Source organism: Chrysochloris asiatica, unplaced genomic scaffold (genome assembly GCF_000296735.1).
Source record: "Chrysochloris asiatica unplaced genomic scaffold, ChrAsi1.0 scaffold00061, whole genome shotgun sequence".
Classification (NCBI taxonomy): Eukaryota; Metazoa; Chordata; class Mammalia; order Afrosoricida; family Chrysochloridae; genus Chrysochloris; species Chrysochloris asiatica.
The window spans coordinates 541,113-560,332 of record NW_006408579.1 but is presented as its reverse complement, the minus strand read 5'-3'; the positions used below and the strand labels follow the sequence as shown (position 1 = coordinate 560,332).

At 36.4% G+C, this 19,220-nt stretch overlaps 1 protein-coding gene and 1 pseudogene across 2 annotated transcripts in view; both read left to right on the top strand.

Moving 5' to 3' along the window:
* STXBP5L (syntaxin binding protein 5-like) overlaps window positions 1-19,220 on the top strand; it is a 526,662-nt gene that overhangs the window by 392,120 nt on the left and 115,322 nt on the right. Inside the window, exons 17-19 of one of the 2 annotated variants that reach the window (XM_006864138.1) lie at window positions 841-966; window positions 13,929-14,080; window positions 16,056-16,127. In XM_006864138.1, the coding sequence (XP_006864200.1) occupies window positions 841-966; window positions 13,929-14,080; window positions 16,056-16,127 (350 nt within the window). The remainder of the gene's footprint in view (window positions 1-840; window positions 967-13,928; window positions 14,081-16,055; window positions 16,128-19,220) is intronic. The other variant, XM_006864137.1, reaches the window with a different exon arrangement.
* Window positions 18,910-19,220, top strand: part of LOC102832890 — a 7,863-nt pseudogene continuing 7,552 nt past the window's right edge.

The following is a 19,220-nucleotide window of genomic DNA, read 5'->3' as shown; positions in this document are numbered from 1 at the left end:
ACAACAAATGAGGATGGCAGCAGAAGAAAAGTCAAAAGTGGTCATATTGTGGATATAATTTTTAAAGTAATATCTGTAGCATTTGATGCAATAAATTGAATTTAAGGTATGAAATAAGAATATTAATCCCAGATTTTAAAATGTTTAGCTGAATAACTAGAAAAATGGATGCTATTATCAACAGAAGCAGGGAAAGCTAAAAATGGAGCAACTTTTGAGGGAAAGAGTAGAAATTAAAGTTTTGAATATATGAACTCTTAAATTGGTTAATGTCCTGGTGTGGCCCAGTAGAGTAAGCACTGTACTTCTGACTGCAAGATCGGTGGTTGAAATCCTCCAGCTGTTTCTCTGAAACCTTGTACAGACCTGACTCAACTGCGCAAAGCAATAAGAATAACAAATTGGCTAATAAGTTAGAGGTCATTTTTATCGTTATGTTTTACAACATATAAATGTAAGAAAATTACTTAAGAAAAATAATGACAGAACAAAATTATTTATACTTAAAAATTTTTATTATAAGAGGAAATCAAATAAATTAAAAAGGAAGTGATGAAGGTCAGTTGAAGCTGTGGGAATGAATGAAAACAATAAAGTTTATTTAAATAAATATGAATTTACTTAAATAAATTTTACACAAATACACTCAAAATACAAGTGGCTCAGTGTATTTTGAGAAATCTAGACGCTATCATCTACCCTTGTGGAGCACCCAGTGTCTGGTATTATCTGTTTCCATGGGAAGATTCCATATATATTCTCAAAATAAGCTTGAGCATGCTTATTTAAACTGTGTACTCTAAAAGCAGTAATGCAGTTATTTTTTTCTCTTTCTTCTAGTGTTAAGACCCGTCCAGTGCGGATGCCTCCAGGGTATCAAGCAGAACTTGTTATTCAGTTGGTGTGGGTGGATGGTGAACCTCCTCAACAGATCACTAGTCTTTCTGTAAGCTCTGCCTATGGAATGTAAGTAACTAAGCATCTTTTCTAATTTTTATCACTTAGTATGTCTGATAAACTTAAAGGTTGTTCTTAAATTATTTAAGTGCAGTACTAAAAATGGAAACAATTCCTTATTGGTATCTTTGTTAGATTAGACTTGTTGTTGTTGTTGTTGTTAGGAGCCTTTGAGTGGGTACTAACTCATATGACCTTGTGTACAACAGAATGTAACATTGTCTGGTCCTGCACCATCCTCACAATCATTGCTACGCTTGAGCCCACTGCTGTTGCCACTGTGCCAATCTATCTCATGGGGAGTCTTCTCTTTTACACCTACCCACCACTTTACCAAGCATGGTGTCTTCTCCAGAGACTGGTAGCTCCTGATAATATGTCCGAAGTATGAGAGATGAAGTGTGGCCATCCTGGCTTCCAAGGAGCTTTCTTCCTGTACTACTTTCAACATAGATTGGTTTGTTATTTTGGCAGTACATGATACTTTTAATACTCTGCTTCAACACCACAACTCAAATGCATCAGTTTTTCTATGATCTTCCTTATTCATTGTCTAACTTTCACGTGCCGATGAGATTTTTGAAACTACCATGGCTTGGGTCAGGCACACCTTAGTCCTCAAACTGACATCTTTGCTGTAGAACACTTTAAAGAAGTCTTATGCAGCAGGTTTGCCTAATGCAAGATTTAGTATAAGAAAATAGTAACTTAAATATGTACTGTGGTTAGTCATCCTTTCTTTGTTTTTTCCCAAAGAATTTTATCCTCCTGGCTTTTTTTTTAATGTTTTATTGTGAATTATGTGATAGTTTACATGGGAGAACAATTTGTTTTATATTCATCCTATCGTATATCATTTCATTACCATGGTTTTATAGTCCCCTCCATGCATCATCAACCAACCAAAGGGTATATCCTACAAGCCTGACCCCCAGCCATCAGCACAGAGCCCCTCTCCCTCTCTGGGTCAAAAGTCCCCATCTGCTCCATCATCTCTGCCTTCATCTCTGGTGTCACTGCTTCTCTGGGTAGGGTCCCGCTCTCTGCTTTTCTCCCTTCATGGTCCCAGGGACCTCCGCTCCTAGACTGCAAAGTTAATCACTCCCGTCCTTGCTACAAAACATCTACCTTTACATTTCCAACCCTCACAATCAGTCCTGATAACAGTTATTCACTATTGTATTGCCAGAGACCTATCCTTTCACCAGCCCCACCTAGACAGATTGGATACTACTCAGTGGAGATTCTACCTTCTCCACACCTTCTGGATCTAGATTTCCTCTTGAAAGCTTGTAAGCCAGTCACTTCTTGCCTTTGTAGTCCCCTCTCCCCCCGACACACATTTTGGGAAGCCAATGTCCAAGTTGCCCATCCCTGTCTACTCTGTGTATTGAGGGGGTAGGAATGATCCTTGCTGTAAAGATTTATTCCCTCTTTTGATTGTCCTTTCTTGATGTCAAGTTCATGATAGTGTTCCCACTTTTGATGTTATTAGGAATTTGTTAGGATGTGATTATGTAATAATATTTACATGTGCTCTAGACATTTTCGTTATTCCTGTGTCTTTTATGGAGTCCTGGTGTGGCGCTGTAGGATAAACACTAAACTGCAAGGTCTGTTTGAACTGCATGGTGGCAGTTCAAACTCACTATCGGCTCCTCAGAAACTTATGCAGGGTCACTGTAATCCAGAACTGATTTGATAGCACTTAACAACAACAACGTCTCTTACATGGTTTTATTTGTTATCATATTTTTTATCCTTTTCTGCCTCATGTCTCATTTTAGATAATTTCTTATTGACTTGTCATCTAGCATCCACTAATCCCTCTTCAATTATGTCTAATCTACTGGTGGATTTAACCATGGATTTCAAGTTCAGTTATTTTGTTTTTCTATTCTAGATCTTCCTTTTGGTTCATTTTATAGATACCCATTCTCTTTCTGCATTTGAATCTTGTATTTTATTTCCTTAAGCATGTTGAATATAGTCATTTTAAATGTGTGTTCGGTAGTTTCATATAGAATAAATATTATCTATTATCTCTTGGTATTATGTTTTTCTTATTCCTTTTTGTTTGTTTGTTTTTTAATGTTTTATTGTGAATTGTGTGATAATCTACACGGGAGAACATCAGCTCTACATTCATTCCATCATCCATCATTTCGTTGGCATAGTTATCATCCTGTCCATGCATCCTCACCCAACCAAGGGGTGTACCCTGTAAACCTGCACCCCCCTCCCACCACAGTCCTCAGGCCCTTTCCATCTCCTGATCCCGAGCCCCCAGCCCCACCATCTCTTGATGATGTCTTCTCTGCCTCCATCCCAGGCCTCCCTGCCTCTCTGGGTAGGATTCCGCTCTTCACTCTTCTCCATTGATGGTCCCAGGGTATTCTGCTCCTAGACTGATAAATCAGTCACTCCCCTCTTTGTTACAAAATGTCCATCTTTAGATTTCCAACCCTCTCAATCAATCCTGATAACAATTATTCACCATTGCATCACAAGAGACCCATCTATATTTCGTTTCATCAGCCCTTCCTGTCTTGACAGGCTGGACACCACTCACTGGAGACTCCACCTCCCTCCACACCCTCTGGATCTAGGTTCCCTCTTGAAAGCTTGTAAGCCAGTCACTTCTTGCCTTTGTATCCCTCCCCCTACTTTGGGTAGCCAATGTCCAATTTGCCCATCCCTGTCTATCCTTTGTGTGGAGGGGGTGGGTATAGTTCTTGCAGCAGGGACTTGTTTCCTCTTTTGAGCTACTGCATTTATAGGTGTAGGTTGTTTTTCTTATTTCTTGTTTTTATTTTTTATTGCAATATGAACACTTTGTAAATAATATTGCAGAGATCATTTGAGATCCTGAATGATACTGTATTTCTCAAGAAGTACTGGCAAAATAGGTAAAGAGGCACTAGAAAGCCCAGATCAGCATAATCCAATCAGATGTCTTATCTTTGAGAGTTGGGTTTTTATTGAGATAAAATATATGTAAACAAAATTTTACCATTTTAAGATATATAATACAGTAACATTAATTACTTTCATTGTGTTATACAACCATCACCACTATTTTTTTAAGGTTTCCATTACCTCACATAGAAACTCTGTGCCCATACCAAACCTTGGCAACCACTAATGAATTTTGTTTTTTTTTCCATTTGGCTATTCCAGATATTTCATAAAAGTATGAACATAAATAATTAAATTTTTTGTGTGCCTTATTTCACTCAGCATGTTTTCAAGATACATCCACATCATAGTATGTGTCCACACTTTATTTCTCTAAATATCTAAATATTTTATTGTATTTATATATCATATTTTGCTTATAAATTTATCCACTGACATTTTTGAACTGTTAAAACTTTTCAATTATTGTGAATAATGCTGCACTAAACTTTGGGGTACCATGTCTGAATTCGTGCTTTCAGTTCTTTTGGGTTTATATCTAGAAGGGCAGTTGCTGGGTAATATGATAATGCTATGTTTAACATTTGGAGAATCCATCATACGGTTTTCCACAGTGATTGCATCATTTTATATTTCCACTAACAAAACCTAAGTGTTCCAATTTCTCTATATTCTTACCAACACTTGTTATTTTTCTACTGTCTGATAATTCCCATCTTAACAGGTATGAAATACTATCTCATTGTGCTTTTAATTTGCACTCCCCTAACAACTTCTGAAATTTTAGCTCCTGAAAGCCTTATGACTAGCAGTGAAACATTGTCTGATATAGTGTTGGAAGATGAACCCCTCAGGGTGGAAGGCATTCAAAATACAACCAAGAAAAATCTGTTTCCTCAAAATACATTCAACCTTAATTATGTGGATGGGGCAAAGCTTTCAGAACCTTCATTTTCTGGTGGAACACAACTCAAAATGAGAAGAAACACCTGCACTAATAGTCAGGACATGAAATGCACTTAGTATGAATCTAAGAAAATTGAAAGTCATCAAAAATGAAATGAAATGCATAAATATTGATATCCAAGGCATTAGTGAGCTGGAATGGTCAAGTATTGACCATTTTGAACCAGACAATAATATGGTTTAGTATTCTAGTACCAACAAATTGAAGAGGAATGTTGTCACATTAATTATCAAAGAGAACATTTCAAGACCTATCTTTCAGTACAGTGCTGTCTGTGATAAGAAAATATCCATAAGCCTATAAGGAAACCCTGTACAGGGTCGTTATGGGTTGGAACCTACTCAACAGTGTTCTCATCTGTGCAACAACAGCAACATAAGGAAGACCAGTTAATACAACTCTTATTCAAATTTATGCACCAACCAACAAAGCCAGTAGTGAAGAAATTAAAGAATTCTACCAAAGAAGTTGGTACTAAGTTTCTATTTGGGATGATGAAAAAGAAAGTTGATAGAATTCTTCAACAAAGTCCAACATGCTGCACTGGGAACATTCACTAGCTTATTCCAAGATAATTGGAATGCAACCACCTGGACAACTGATTGGAAGAGTTCTACATTTGTGCCCTATCCAAAGAAAGGTAATCCAACAGAATGTGGAAATCATCAAATCAAACATTATCATTAATATCACACACAAATAAAATGTGGCTGAAAATAATTTAAAAATAGGTGTGGCAGCACATCAATAGGGAGGTGCCAACATTCAAGCTGGATTCAAATGAAGGCCATGGAATGAAGGATATCATTACAGGCATCAGATGGATGTTAGCTAAAACTGGAAAATACTAAAATTAGTTTATTTGTGTTTTATTGACTATAAAGAGGCATTCGACTGTGTAGATCATAACAAACTATGGATCACATTTCGAAGAATGGGAATTCCAGTACACTTCATTGTGATCATGCAGTACTTGTAAATAGACTGATAAATTGTCATTTGAGCAGAACAAAGGGATATTGCATGGTTTAAAATCAGGAAAAGTGTGTTCCGGAGTTGTGTCCTTTCACTGTATTTATTTAGTCTGTATGCTAAGCAAATAATCCTAGAAGCTGAACTATATGAAGAAGAGTGTGGCATCAGGATTGAAGGAAGGCTCATTAAAAACATGTGATATGCAGATGATACAACCTTGCTTGCTGTAAGGGAAGAGAACTTGAAATAATGAAGATCAAAATTATATAGCCTTCAGTATGAATTACAGCTCAGTTTAAAGGAAATTAAAATCTTCACAGCTGGACTAATAAAGAACATCATGATAAACACAGAAAAGATTGACGGTATCAAGGATTTCATTTTACTTGGATCCACAATCAATACTCATAGAAGTAGTAGTAAAGAAATTCAACAACGTATTGCCTTGGGTAAATATTCTGCACAATACCTCTTTAAATTGTTAAAGAGCAAAAAATGTCACTTTGAGGACTGAGGTGTACCTGAAGCAAGCAGTTGCCTCCTCATATGCATGTGAATGGTGGACAATGAATAAGGAAGACTGGAGAACAAACAATGCATTTGAATTGTATTTTCTGGAAGAATATTGAAAATATCAGAAGATTGAACAAATCTCTCAGAATGCTCCTTGAAAACAGGATAATAAGACTTCATCTCATGTACTTTGAACTTATAGTCAGGAGAGACCAGTCCCTAGAGAAGGATGCTGTTATAGCAGTTTTGGATTTGGAGTGTCACAGCAGCACTGGGCCTGTGAGTGTCATAGCAGCTGTTGATCTGTTGTCAAAGAAACTGAGGCCACTCAGAGAGGTGAAGCAGAGTTTCAGATTTTTTTAAGCTGGCTGGCTCAGAGGAGCTAATTTCTCCAGATTCTGAGCACCACATACAGGGCAGTGTAGATTTACATGGGCTCGGAATCAGGGAGGGATTAGATTGTGGACCTATTTAAAGACAGGAGGGAAACCAGAGGATTGGTCCCACTCAATAACCTGATTAATGTTCTAGCTTGTCTCCTGGGTGGAGAGGACTGGTCCCACTCAGTAACCTGATTAATATTCTAGCTTGACTCCTGGGCAGAGAGATTTGGTGTCCCACTCAGTAACCTAATTAACATTTTAACTTGTCTCCTGGGCAGAGAGGACAGTGAATGTTTTTACCTTTTCCTGTTCAACTCCCTGCTTGGTAGAGTGTCAGCAACAGAGAGAGACCCACAATGAGTTGGAATGATAGCATGGCTGCAATAATGGGCTCAATATTACAATGATTGTGAGGATGGCTCAGGACCAGGAAGTGTTTCCTTCTGTTGTTCATAGGTTCTCTGTGAGTCAGAGCCAAATTGATAGCATCTATCAACAACATAGCGTAGTGGTTACTAGGTTACTAATGGGGCTGTGAACCGCAAGGTCAGCCGTTTGAAACTACCAGCTGTTCCGCAGTAAAGTGAACAAGAAAGACTGTAGAAGAATTGACACCTTTGAGTTCTGGTGTTGGAGGACAATATTGAAAGTGCCATGGCTTCCAGAAGAACAGATGTGTGTTGGAAGAAGTGCAGCCAGAGTGCTCCTTGGAGGCCAGGATGGTCAAACTTCGTCTCTCATACTTTGGACATATTGTCAGGAGGGACAAGTCGCTGGAGAAGGATATCATGTGTGGTAAGGTGGAGGGTCAGAGCAAAAGAGGAGGCCCCCCCCCCCCCCGTGAGATGGATTGCCAAAGTGGCAGCATCAGTGGGCTCAAGTGTGGCAACGATAATGAGGTAGGCACAGGATTGGGAAGTAATATCCTTCTGCTGTGCATAAGGTTGCTATGAGTCGGTACCGACTCAGTGGCACCTAACAACAACAATAACATGTCTTATTGGCATATGTATAGCCTGATATAAAATAGTAAAACATCTAGAATGGCAGAATTTAAAAAGAAAGAAACTTGTATGAAAGACAGTAGGTGAAATACAAAGAACTGTACTGCGAGTAAGCAGATGATTTGTCAACCAGATTTAATTTAAGTAGTACAATTATATGAGATTCACATTTAAAAACAAACATTACCATTAAAAGTCTTTTCTAACTCAAGTGACCCTATGTTAATCCATGTAAAGCTGTAATTCCAAAGCTGTAAATCTGTATGGAAGCAGACTGCCACATCTTTATCCCACAGAATGACTGGTGGGTTAGAATCAAAGACCTTTCAGTTAGTAGTCAAGCTTAACCACTGCACCACCAGGGCTCCTTTGGAACTTATATAAAATAAACAAAACAAAGTTTTGCTTAAGAAACAAGATGTTTCAAAATTGGCAAAGATGAAGTAAAAGTCTATTTTGAGATAATGTGATGATCTTTTACATAGAATATTGGCAAGAAATTATTGGAACTCATTGGAAGATTCAGTAAAGTAGCAGTGTAAAGATCAACATGCAAAGTCAGATGGATTCGTTTACACTAATAAAGAGACCTCTATGATGGGAATAAAATAATACCATTTATAACTGCCATCTGAAAAGTTAAATACTTAGGAATATATAACCAGAGAAACAAAAGACCTATACAAAAAGAACTAAAAAACATTAATACAAAAAAAACACAACAAAAGAGACTACATAAATAGAAGAATATACCATGCTCATAAAAATGTCATCATTACTCAAAGCAGTCTATACATATAATGCAATCCTAATCCAGATTCTACATCATTCTCTAAAGAGATGGAAAAACTGATCACTAACAAAGATTTCACTTTGCTCAGATCAGTCATCAACACTCATGGAAGCAGCAGTAAAGAAATCGAAGTATTGCATTAGGAAATCTGCTGCACAAAACCTCTTTAAAATGTTGAAGAGCAAAGATGTCAGTTTGAAATACTAAGTTGCACCAGGCCCAACCCATAGAATTTTCAATAATCTCATATGCAAGTGGAAGTTGGACAGTGAATAAAGAAGATGATGGAAGAATTGATATATTTGAGTTATGGTGTTGGAGGAGAATATTAAAAATACCATGGACTGCCAAAAGAACAAATCAGTCTATGTTGGGAAAAATACAGCCAGAATGCTTCTTGGAAGCCAGGATGGCCAGACTTCATCTCTCATACTTCAGACATAGTATCAGGAGGTACAAGTCCCTGGTGAAGGATAACATGTTTGATAAAGTGGAGGGTTAACAAAAAAGAAAAGACCCCTCCCTCCACCTCAAGGAGATGGATTGGTACAGTGGCAGCAGCAATGAGCTCAAGTGTAGCAGTGATTGTGAGGTTACTGCAGTGTTCTTTCGGTTGTTCATTGGGTCACTGTGAGTCAGAACCAACTCGGTGGCACCTAACAACAACAACTTTACATGGAAAGGAAGGCATTATTTAATGAAGGAAAACAAAGTAATAGGTATCACACTTCCTGATCTTAATATATACTACAAAGCCGCAGTGGTCAAAGCAGCCTGGTAGTAGTGCAGTGAGAGATACATAGATCAGTGGAACATAATTGAGAACCCAGAAGTAAATCCATCCAGATATAGTTAGCTGATCTTTGACAAAGGGCTAAAACACATTAAACAGGGAAGAGATAATCTCTTCAACAAATGGTGCTGGAAAAGCTGGAAATCCATATGCATAAAAATGAAATAAGACCCATATCTCACAACATATACAAAAAACAAATTGAACATGGATTAAAGACCTAGTTGTAAAATCTAGAACTATAAAGATCATCAAATTAAAAATTAGGAACAAATTTAGGGAGTCTGATACATAGTAGAAATGCACTATCAAACATGACTAAACACACAGAAGAAGACAAAATAGGTGATCAGGACCTCCTAAAAAGTAGACAGTTATGTGAATCAAAAGATTTCACCAAAAGATAAAAAAAGTTTATAGACTAGGAAAAAGATTTTTGCAATAACATATCAGAGAAGGGACTAATTTCTAAAATTTATAGAAAACTACTACATCCCTACAAGAAAAAGACAAATAACCCAATTAAAAATAGGCAGAGGACATGAACATGCACTTCATCAAAAAAAAAAAAAAAACACACTCAAGCATTCAACAAACATACGAAGGAATCTTTGTGATCATTAGCCATTGGAGAGATGCATGTCAAAACAACAATAAGATATCTCACCCCCAGCATTAATATTAATGTTGTTGTTGTTAAGTGCCGTCGAGTCGGTTCCGACCCATAACGACCCTGTACAGGGTTTCCGAGGGTGTAAATCCTTACGGGAGTAGAAAGCCTCATCTTTCTCCCGCGGAGCGGCTGGTAGTTTCGAACCGCTGACCTTAAGGTTCGCAGCCCGATTCATAACCACTACGCTACCAGAGCTCCTTATTAATATTAATAGCAGAGTTAAAAAAAAAAAAAAAGAAAAAGGAAAACAACAAATGCTGGTCTGGTAAAGAGAGACTGGATCCCTCCCACATTGCTGGTGGGACTGTAAAATGGTGCAACCACTATGGAAAACCATATGGTGCTTCCTCAAAAATTTGGAAATACCAAATGACTCAGCAATCCCTTCATATATATATAAATCCCCAAAAAATAAGAGCAATGACATGAGTAGATATATGCACATCTGTATATGTTGCAGCACTATTCACAATAGCAAAAAGACAGAGAAGACCATAATGCCCATCAATGGAAAAATGGGTAAACAAACATTGGTGCATACGCACAATGCAATACTACAATGTGTTGAGGAATAGCAATGAATCTGCAAAGCACCTCATCACATAGTTGAATCTGGAAGACATTATGCTCACTGAAATTAACCAATAAAAGGACGAATGTTGTGTGAGACCACTATTGTAAAAGCTCAAGAAAAGGTTTTCATGCTAAAAGAAACATTCTTTGATGGTTGCCAGGTATGGAGGGGTAGGGATAGTAACTCACTGGCTAGAAGGTATATATGTTAACTTGTCTGATGGGTTGTTGTTGTTAAGTACCGTGGAGTCGGTTCTGACTCATAGTGACCCTGCACAGGGTTTCAGAGGCTGTAAATCTTTACGGGAGCAGAATGCCTCATCTTTCTCCACTGGTAGTTTCAAACTGCTGACCTTAAGGGATAGGTAGGGCAATATAAAAAAAGAGGGAGGTTGGCAAGAGGATAATGGAAAACATTTGAAGACACAGGGAGGAATGCAAGGGTTAAAGACGGTAGAGGTACATACTATTATATACACAACCATGAAACAACAATGTTTTATGGTAGATATATGGACAGATACACAGATTGAATGGGTATGGGAGGGAGAGTAGGAGTATACTTACAAATATATAATGGTTTGATAGAGGATATTTGTACAAACACACCTATGAATATGATGGAGCATAAAGGGGGAAAATGACTAAAACTTAGACATTACCAAACATATTGAGCAACAAGTTTCTGGGCCTGGGGGCTCAGGGCCATAATCTCAGTGGACACGATGGTCAATCGGCATAACATAGTCCACAAAGACTATGTTCTGTATTCTACTTTGGTGAGTAGCAACTGGGATCTTAAAAGCTCATGAATGGTTATCTAAGGTGCAACTTAGATAAGAGTGATTTCTCTGATTTACTGATTGTAACACTGATGATCTACTCTGTAAACCTTCACTCAGTTCACAATAAAAAGTTTCAAAAAAAAAAAAAGAAGAAACAATGTTTATGTTAGGAAGCATAAAGCATATACTTACAACTGTCTAGCTAGCTAATATATCTTAAATGGAGAAAAAAATGGGTAAGGGAACCAAAATAGATAGTCTGCATAGGAAGACTATCTATTTGAATTTCTCAGTTTACTTAGTTAAGATATTAATCAAAAGTCTTTGTCTTTTAATAAATAGGACAAATCAAAGAAAAATAATTTTCGTTAAAGGAAAGTTGCGTCTATGCTTACATCTATTATGGTGTTAAAACTTAGATTAGTTAAGGCATAAATTAAGTGCCATCAAGTTGGTTCTGGCTCTTTAATAACCCTGGTTTATTATTTAATAATCAGGGTTTCCTTGGAACAGATGGTGGGTTTGAACTCTGAAGATAATTTTGTGTTAAATACATACCCTGTGTTTGAAGAAGATTTATAATTAATTTGGAGTCTAATAATTACAATTTTTAAAAGGCATTTACTGGCACACCTAAGCATTTTTATCTATTAAAGTGACATTCTCTGACCTGTCTTATCCTTGTATAGCAAAAAGGTTTTGTGTGATTCATCTGTAAAAAAAAAATAATAAAATACATTACTCACCTTTGTGGCCCAATTTCAGCCAAACAGTAGATAAGTATGTATGAGGGACAACATCACAAGTAAAGTTTAGTCAAACATTCAAGATCAAAAGGGCAGCATTTACCAGGACAAAGTTCAAAAGGGTTGGGAAAGATGGTGGAATGGAAGTAAGAACCACAGTGAGGCAGTGGGATAACTACTGTTACATGGAGGGGATCACAGTCATTGAGATGAAACGAAGTCTCATTTGTTGAATGTAAAACTGATAACCTGCTCTGTAAACTTTCACTCAATTCAGAATAAAAAGTTTCAAAAAAGTTCAACTACGTACAAGAGCAGATTGGATAATCATTACTTACTGATACAATTGCTGATAAAATGTGATTACAGGTTATCCCTTTTTATATGGCTACTCATGATTTTATATGAGGGTAAGTTAAATAGTATTGATATAAAATCATAGAAACTTTCACTAAGCGAAAATACCAAAATATGAAGGTATTCTTTCTGGATATATCGCCCATCTAGATCATACACTTCCTAATGTGATGTTTCCCTCTCTCTACCCCTTCCCCAAAGAATTCTTTACTCCTCAGTTTACACCTGTCAAAGTGGCAGTTTTGATATCTTCAAAGGACTCAGATCATGTTCTTTAAAAATGTTCTTTGACTTTTGAAAACAAAAAGGTCTGAAGGGGCAAGATCAAGGCAGTAGAATGGTGAGATAAGGTTTCCCAGTGAAATTTTCATAGGACAGTCCTTGGTACCTTCAAAGAATGAGAAGGTGCATTGTTGTGATGGAAATAAATTCCTCAGTACAACTTTCCTGGTCTCTTTTCTCACAAATTCAGTTTTCAATAGTCTTAAAACTTCTTCCATATAAGTCCTTATGATTGTCCTGCATCAAGACTATACTCTTTGGAATTCCCATAAAAAAAGACCCAACAACAATAGTCATAATTTTCTGAGCTGACCTCTATGCCTTGAATTTAACTGGCCCAGCAGATCACTCAGAAGCCACTGTTTTGATTGGACCTTGCTTTCTGGATCATATTGATAAATCTAAGAATTGTCCCTAGTTGTGATTCATTCCATAAAATCACCTTTATTAACTTTGATCTTGTTTGAAAGACTGATGAAAAGATCAACTCTTAAAGCCAGTTGATCTTCATGCAACACTGTTGGAGCCCATTGACCCCAAAACTTGGCTAAGATGTTCAATTAAAATTGGAAATGTTCAATCATGTAGCTATTGCATCAATGCTATCAAATCCTATGGTCTTCATCTACCAGTTTCTGAATTTTGGCCCATTTCTTCATTCGTTGAAGTTGGTGGGCTTCTTTCTCTTGGCTTTGAGGTCTTCCTGACGTCCCTTAGCATACTTGATCCATCTGAAAATTGTTGCTTTATGTGTAAATTTGTCACAAAGCTTCAATGATAGAGGTAGATGTCCACTTGAGTTCTGTTAAAAATTTGATATTAGCCTTGAACTCAAAATTGGGTCCACACCCCCATGGCATAAAAAATATTCTTATTTTTAAAAGGTACCCTAACAAAACTAAGACAACTGTATTGCAGAGAGAACTTTTCTGAAGCCATCCACTGATTACAGCAACATGTTTAAACACATTTTGTTTAGAATAAACCTGTGCATATACGAATTGGAACCCTAATATCAATACTTGTTGGCTTACCCTCATACAGGGTCTCTATGTAATGGCAAGACATCCTCCCTGATTCATAACCATTGTACAACTTCTGCAACACACACTAAAGCATTACTGTCCAATATTCTTATGTTTAATTCAGCAACAAAGATAATCATAGTTGCTGTGCTGCATTCTAATAGCATTTTCTCTCTCTCTCAGTGTTGCCTTTGGGAACTGCAATGGGCTAGCTGTGGTGGATTTTATGCAGAAGACAGTACTGTTAAGCATGGGAACCATTGACCTATACAGATCAAGTGACCTATACCAACGACAACCACGCTCTCCTCGAAAAAATAAGCAGTTCATTGCAGGTAGGAGATAAAACAAAATGACTATTCACTTCATTAATTCATCTGTTTTCTTACCTTCAGCTTTCTCGACTTTCATTTCTCTGATGGCTTTTAAAATGCATGGCATTCTACAAGTCACCATAATTTGCAATATTGTGCAAGTAAAATGAGTTAGGCAGCAACAGTGAAAAGACTTTGAAAAGTCAACTCAACTGTTAAAACTCCAGTTTGCTGTTAAAGTTAGGAAGCATCTCGAGTGTCCTAGAATTCAGTTGCTAAAAAGTGACAAAAAAATAAAGAGATATTGCTTTGGAAAAAATGTCATTTTTTTCTTGGCAGGACCAATAAGTTGATTAATTTAGATGTAAAACTAGAAAGGCAGACTTTATATATTATCCAAAATGATACACAGTTTTACTAAAGTTTCAGTATATTTCCAAATATTTGAGTTTGTAAACACTGCTAAAATTTTGTGTGCTATCAACTGACATATTTTAATGGTTAAAAATTAGTTTCACTGACAGGTATGCAGATAGAAATGCATGTATGATATTATATATGTCATTTAGACAGTTCTTTCAAATGTATCCATTTGATTTATTTTAAATGATCAATTGGGTATTGAAGACTTTATTAAATATACTCATGCAGAGAAATTGTTAAACGAAAGGAGTACATGTATGAATTTCCAGTAATTGGTATACTAAATTTAGTATCTGACTATGGTAGCAAAAGAGGCTCCCTATTAGACTAATGGAAATTTACTTGTTATATTTTCATTCCTCTCTCTTCCTTTTTTCTTTTCTTTTTTTGTGTTAGCCTTCTTCAAACCTCTCCAAATTATTTTGTGGGACTCTTCAGTGGCATAAAAACTCTTCAGCAGAACCTAGTATATCTTTATTTTTTTTATTGTTAGGAATTTCAACTATCCAAGGGAGGCATACTTTTAGCAATATTTCAAGAGTGCTAAAAATTTCAAATTATATAATGTTGGCCTCTATCACTACTGATTTTTTAAAGAAGGCAGAATAAAATAATTTTTATATGCCATGTACCACAAGGTTGCTTTATGATTGGGAAAGAGAAGGTTGTCTTTTGAATTGTGGACTTAAATTCATGGACTCTAGGGTAAGAAGACATTAGGGATTTTAGGCAGGGTATGCATGCTGTAAGCAACCATTTATTCAGAAAAGTTACAGATCTTATGATAGTGTCTGAGTTACTCACTGGATATACGATGCAATAGGATGGCTAAGTGTGTATTCTGACAAAGGCAAGACAACTGTTATTTAACTTAAACTTTTGGAGTATTAACAATTATGACTAGATCTTAAAATTTTGTGAATTTTAAATCAGGAAAAACCGCTGACATTGTGACTGTCTTAGTTTGTATTTAGTCCTTAGGAGAACTACAATGAATACTCTCTTTGCATTATAAAAATAAAATTGTAAAAGCTAAAGTCTCTAAAGAACCCTAGTGTGGCACAGTAGGGTAAGCACCAGACTGCAGACTGCATGGTCCATGGTTCAAGCCCACCAACCTCTCTTGGAAACCCTGTGAAGGTTTGCTATGAGTCAGAACCAACTCGATAACAAACAACAAAGAAACCAATAGCAAAGTCTCTAAACTTTCTTTTTAATTGTTGAAGGATAAGGATAACCACTTTGATATTTTTATTGATGTGATTTGTACATATTATTTAAAAGCCAAAGAAGCGTAAGACATAAAAGCACATATTTTTATGTAACCTATTTTATAAGGCATTTGATTAAATACAATTACTATAACACTCTCATTATTCATCTATCACCTTTTATTTTCTAATCGATTTATTTTCTTAATATCTTCTCTCTAAACTGATTACCAAAACTTGCCGCAATTTCTTCATCTTGGCTGTTCTAGATTCTGGTATGATATCACTTCCTTTCACTTTAGACTATTTTTCTCTCTTTCCTCTGCCTGCTGCTGATGCTGGTGTTCTGGCATGTTCCAAAGACAACTTTTGCATGCGTGGCCTGTCTAACTTTTATCCTGATTTAACGAAACGGATCCGTACATCCTATCAGAGTAAGTTCTATAAAGGTTAGGCGAATAGCTTTTTTTTTTTTTTTTTAAATCATAATGCTTGAGTTAAATCCATACATCTGTGCTCAGTAATGTGTTTTTCTGAAACACATTCAGCATGCATGCAAATTTTTGTTTTGTTGTGGTAATGCAACCTGCTAATTTTATTAAAAATTATTGTGCAAATATTTGAAGTTATTGTTGTCATGTGCACAGTTCCTCATACTCATTGTCTCAGTGTTTATTACACACCATGCACACCATGTTTTATTAGTCCAACAGTCACTGTCATTTGTTTTGAGGAGGAAGAACTGTGGTGTCCTTATAAATAATTAATCGGAGATACCATTAATGACAATAACTGAGTGCTTTCTTATTATGGAAATGTTGTACCTTTGGCCATTTCATAAAATTATTTAATGCAGGCCATAATATATTTGCTGCTTCCAAGAAATTAGTTTTCTTGGAGATAATTATTTCTCATTTATGATGCTGTTCATTACAACTGAATACCTATTCATACCTGTAGTGATTTTAGGTGTGAAACACTGTGAAGTATGTGGATTAAGATCAGAAATGAAAAGAACAACTAACATTAACATTTACCCTGGTAGCAAATAAAAATCTGAAGATAGCTGAAGTCAGCACTTCTAAACTCTGGTGCAGAAAGTGTGGGGAGTGAGAGAGTGTGACTGAAAGTGCAGATAATATCAGTGATATGTGGGTCACTATTTACAGGCAGGTAAAGGAATTCACAGTATGCTCATCAGTGTTATGTAGAAGAAAAAGTTTGATAAATATACACAGGATGGCTTCTATTTGTATAACATATACACATAAACAATTGTATGTTGTTTGTAAGCTTCATTTCTTCGGATGGTATCAGTTTGTAGGTACTAATGAAATCATATCAATTATAAAAACCTGAAACCTGCTGAGTCTTCCTCGCTACAGGAAATCAGTTCCTGAAAAATGCTTTTAAGAACTGTAGGAGTTCCCATTGTTGTTGTTGTTGTTAAGTGCCGCCGAGTCGGTTCCGACCCATAGCGACCCTAAACAGGGTTTCCAAGGCTGTAAATCTTTATGGGAGCAGAAAGCCTCTTTCTCCCACAGAGCAGCTGGTAGTTTCGAACTGCTGACCTTGCGGTTCACAGCCCAATTCGTAACCACTGTGCTACCAGAGCTCCTTAGGAGTACCATAGATTGACTTAATTTGTGCTAATAAATATTCTCTAGTTTTCTATTCCAGTAGAGTGCCCCGTTTCTTGTTTGCTTTTCACTGCCTGCCTTTGCTCTTTGTGCCTTATTTGAGCACATTAATACCAAACTTCTTTAAAAGAAGTACTTTTTAAGCTCTGGTAGCATAGTGATTATGAGCTGGGCTGCTAACCTCAAGGTTAGCAATTCGAAACTACCTGCCATTCCATGGGGAAAACATAAGGCTTTATGCTCCAGTAAAGATTTACAGGGTGTAGGGTTTCCAAAGAGCGGCTGGTGAACTTGAACCATTGACCTTGCAATTCAAACTGATCTTGCACTCCACGTGTTAACCCACATTGCCGCATCAGGACTCTTAAGTCAACCCATAGGAAACCCAAATCAAAATATACACAAACAGGAACTTTAAAATAACTATTTGTTGTTATATGTGCCATGGAGTTGGTTCCGACTCATAGTGACCCTGTACAGGGTTTCCGAGGCTGTAAATCTTTATGGGAGCAGAAAGCCTCATCTTTCTCCCACGGAACAGCTGGTAGTTTCGAACTTCTGACCTTGAGGTTAGCAGCCTGATTCGTAACCACTACACTACCAGAGCTAATTATTGTAAGGATTTAAAATAAAGAATGGATTTATAATGAGAAAATGTTAGATAATTTCTGGAAATAAACTGAAACTCTTTTCTAATTTTCCAAATAGAATTATAGAACTGAGAAATTGAATATTTGAAATAAAATGATTGTAGGATTTGTTTAACAGAAGATATAATCAGTGAATATGAATATAGCCAATAGAGATTATACAAACACAAGCACAGAGGGGAACAAAGAAAAACATTTGACAAAAGCTGCTGTTATTGATAGGTACTGTTATTGATAGGTGCATTATTTGTATTTTCTTAGGAAATTTATTATAACAATTGATACAAGTCAGTGCATCCAACAGGGTTATATGTTCTAATATTCAATTATTTCCTTACCATAAATCAGTAAATAAAAATTGATTTTTTTCTGAATTTGATTTTAAAACAGCAACTCAAAGATTTAAGAAAACTATACAACACTAAGAAAGAAAAGTATAAGACAACCACGCTTAGGACATTATAGTGAAAAAATTTAAAGCATCAGGAAAGCAAACACCCACACAGGAGCAGTACTATAAATAATGTATCCTGGTTTCTCAATAGAAGTAACTGAAGTCAGAGGCAATGAAATTATATATTTGAAGTACTGGGGGAAAATAATTGTCCATCCAGAATTCCATAGCTAGCAAAAATATCTTTCAAAAATGATGGTAAATAAATCTTTCACCAGTATAGCTGCACTACAACAAATGCTGTTGCTGTTAAGTGTCATCGAGTTGATTTCGACTCATAGCAAACCTGTGTGGGGTTTTCAAGGACCGGCTGGTGAATTTGAACTGCCGACTTTGTGTTTCAAACCAACCTTGCGGTCTAGTGCTTTATCCCACAGTGCTATACCAGGGCTTCATACAACAAATGCTAGTAGAAGTTATTTCAAGCCGAAAGGAAATGAGACCACATAAAAATTAATATACACAATTAATAATGATCACTGGAAATAATAAGGATGTGGGTAAATATTAGAAAATTTTTTTTTCTTAAAATTTTTTTTAAAGCAAGTTGATTCTTTCAATTTAAAAATAGTAATGTGTGGTATATTGCTACTGTTAAGTGCCGTCTAATCAGTTTTGACTCATAACAATCCTGTATAGGGTTTCCAAGGCTTTAAATCTTCGTGAGAGCAGAAAGCTTCATCTTTCTTCCAGGGAACGACTGACAGACTCCAACCATGGACCTTGTGGTTTGCAGTTCAGTAGTGTAATGGTTACGAATCGGGCTGCGAACCGCAAGGTCAG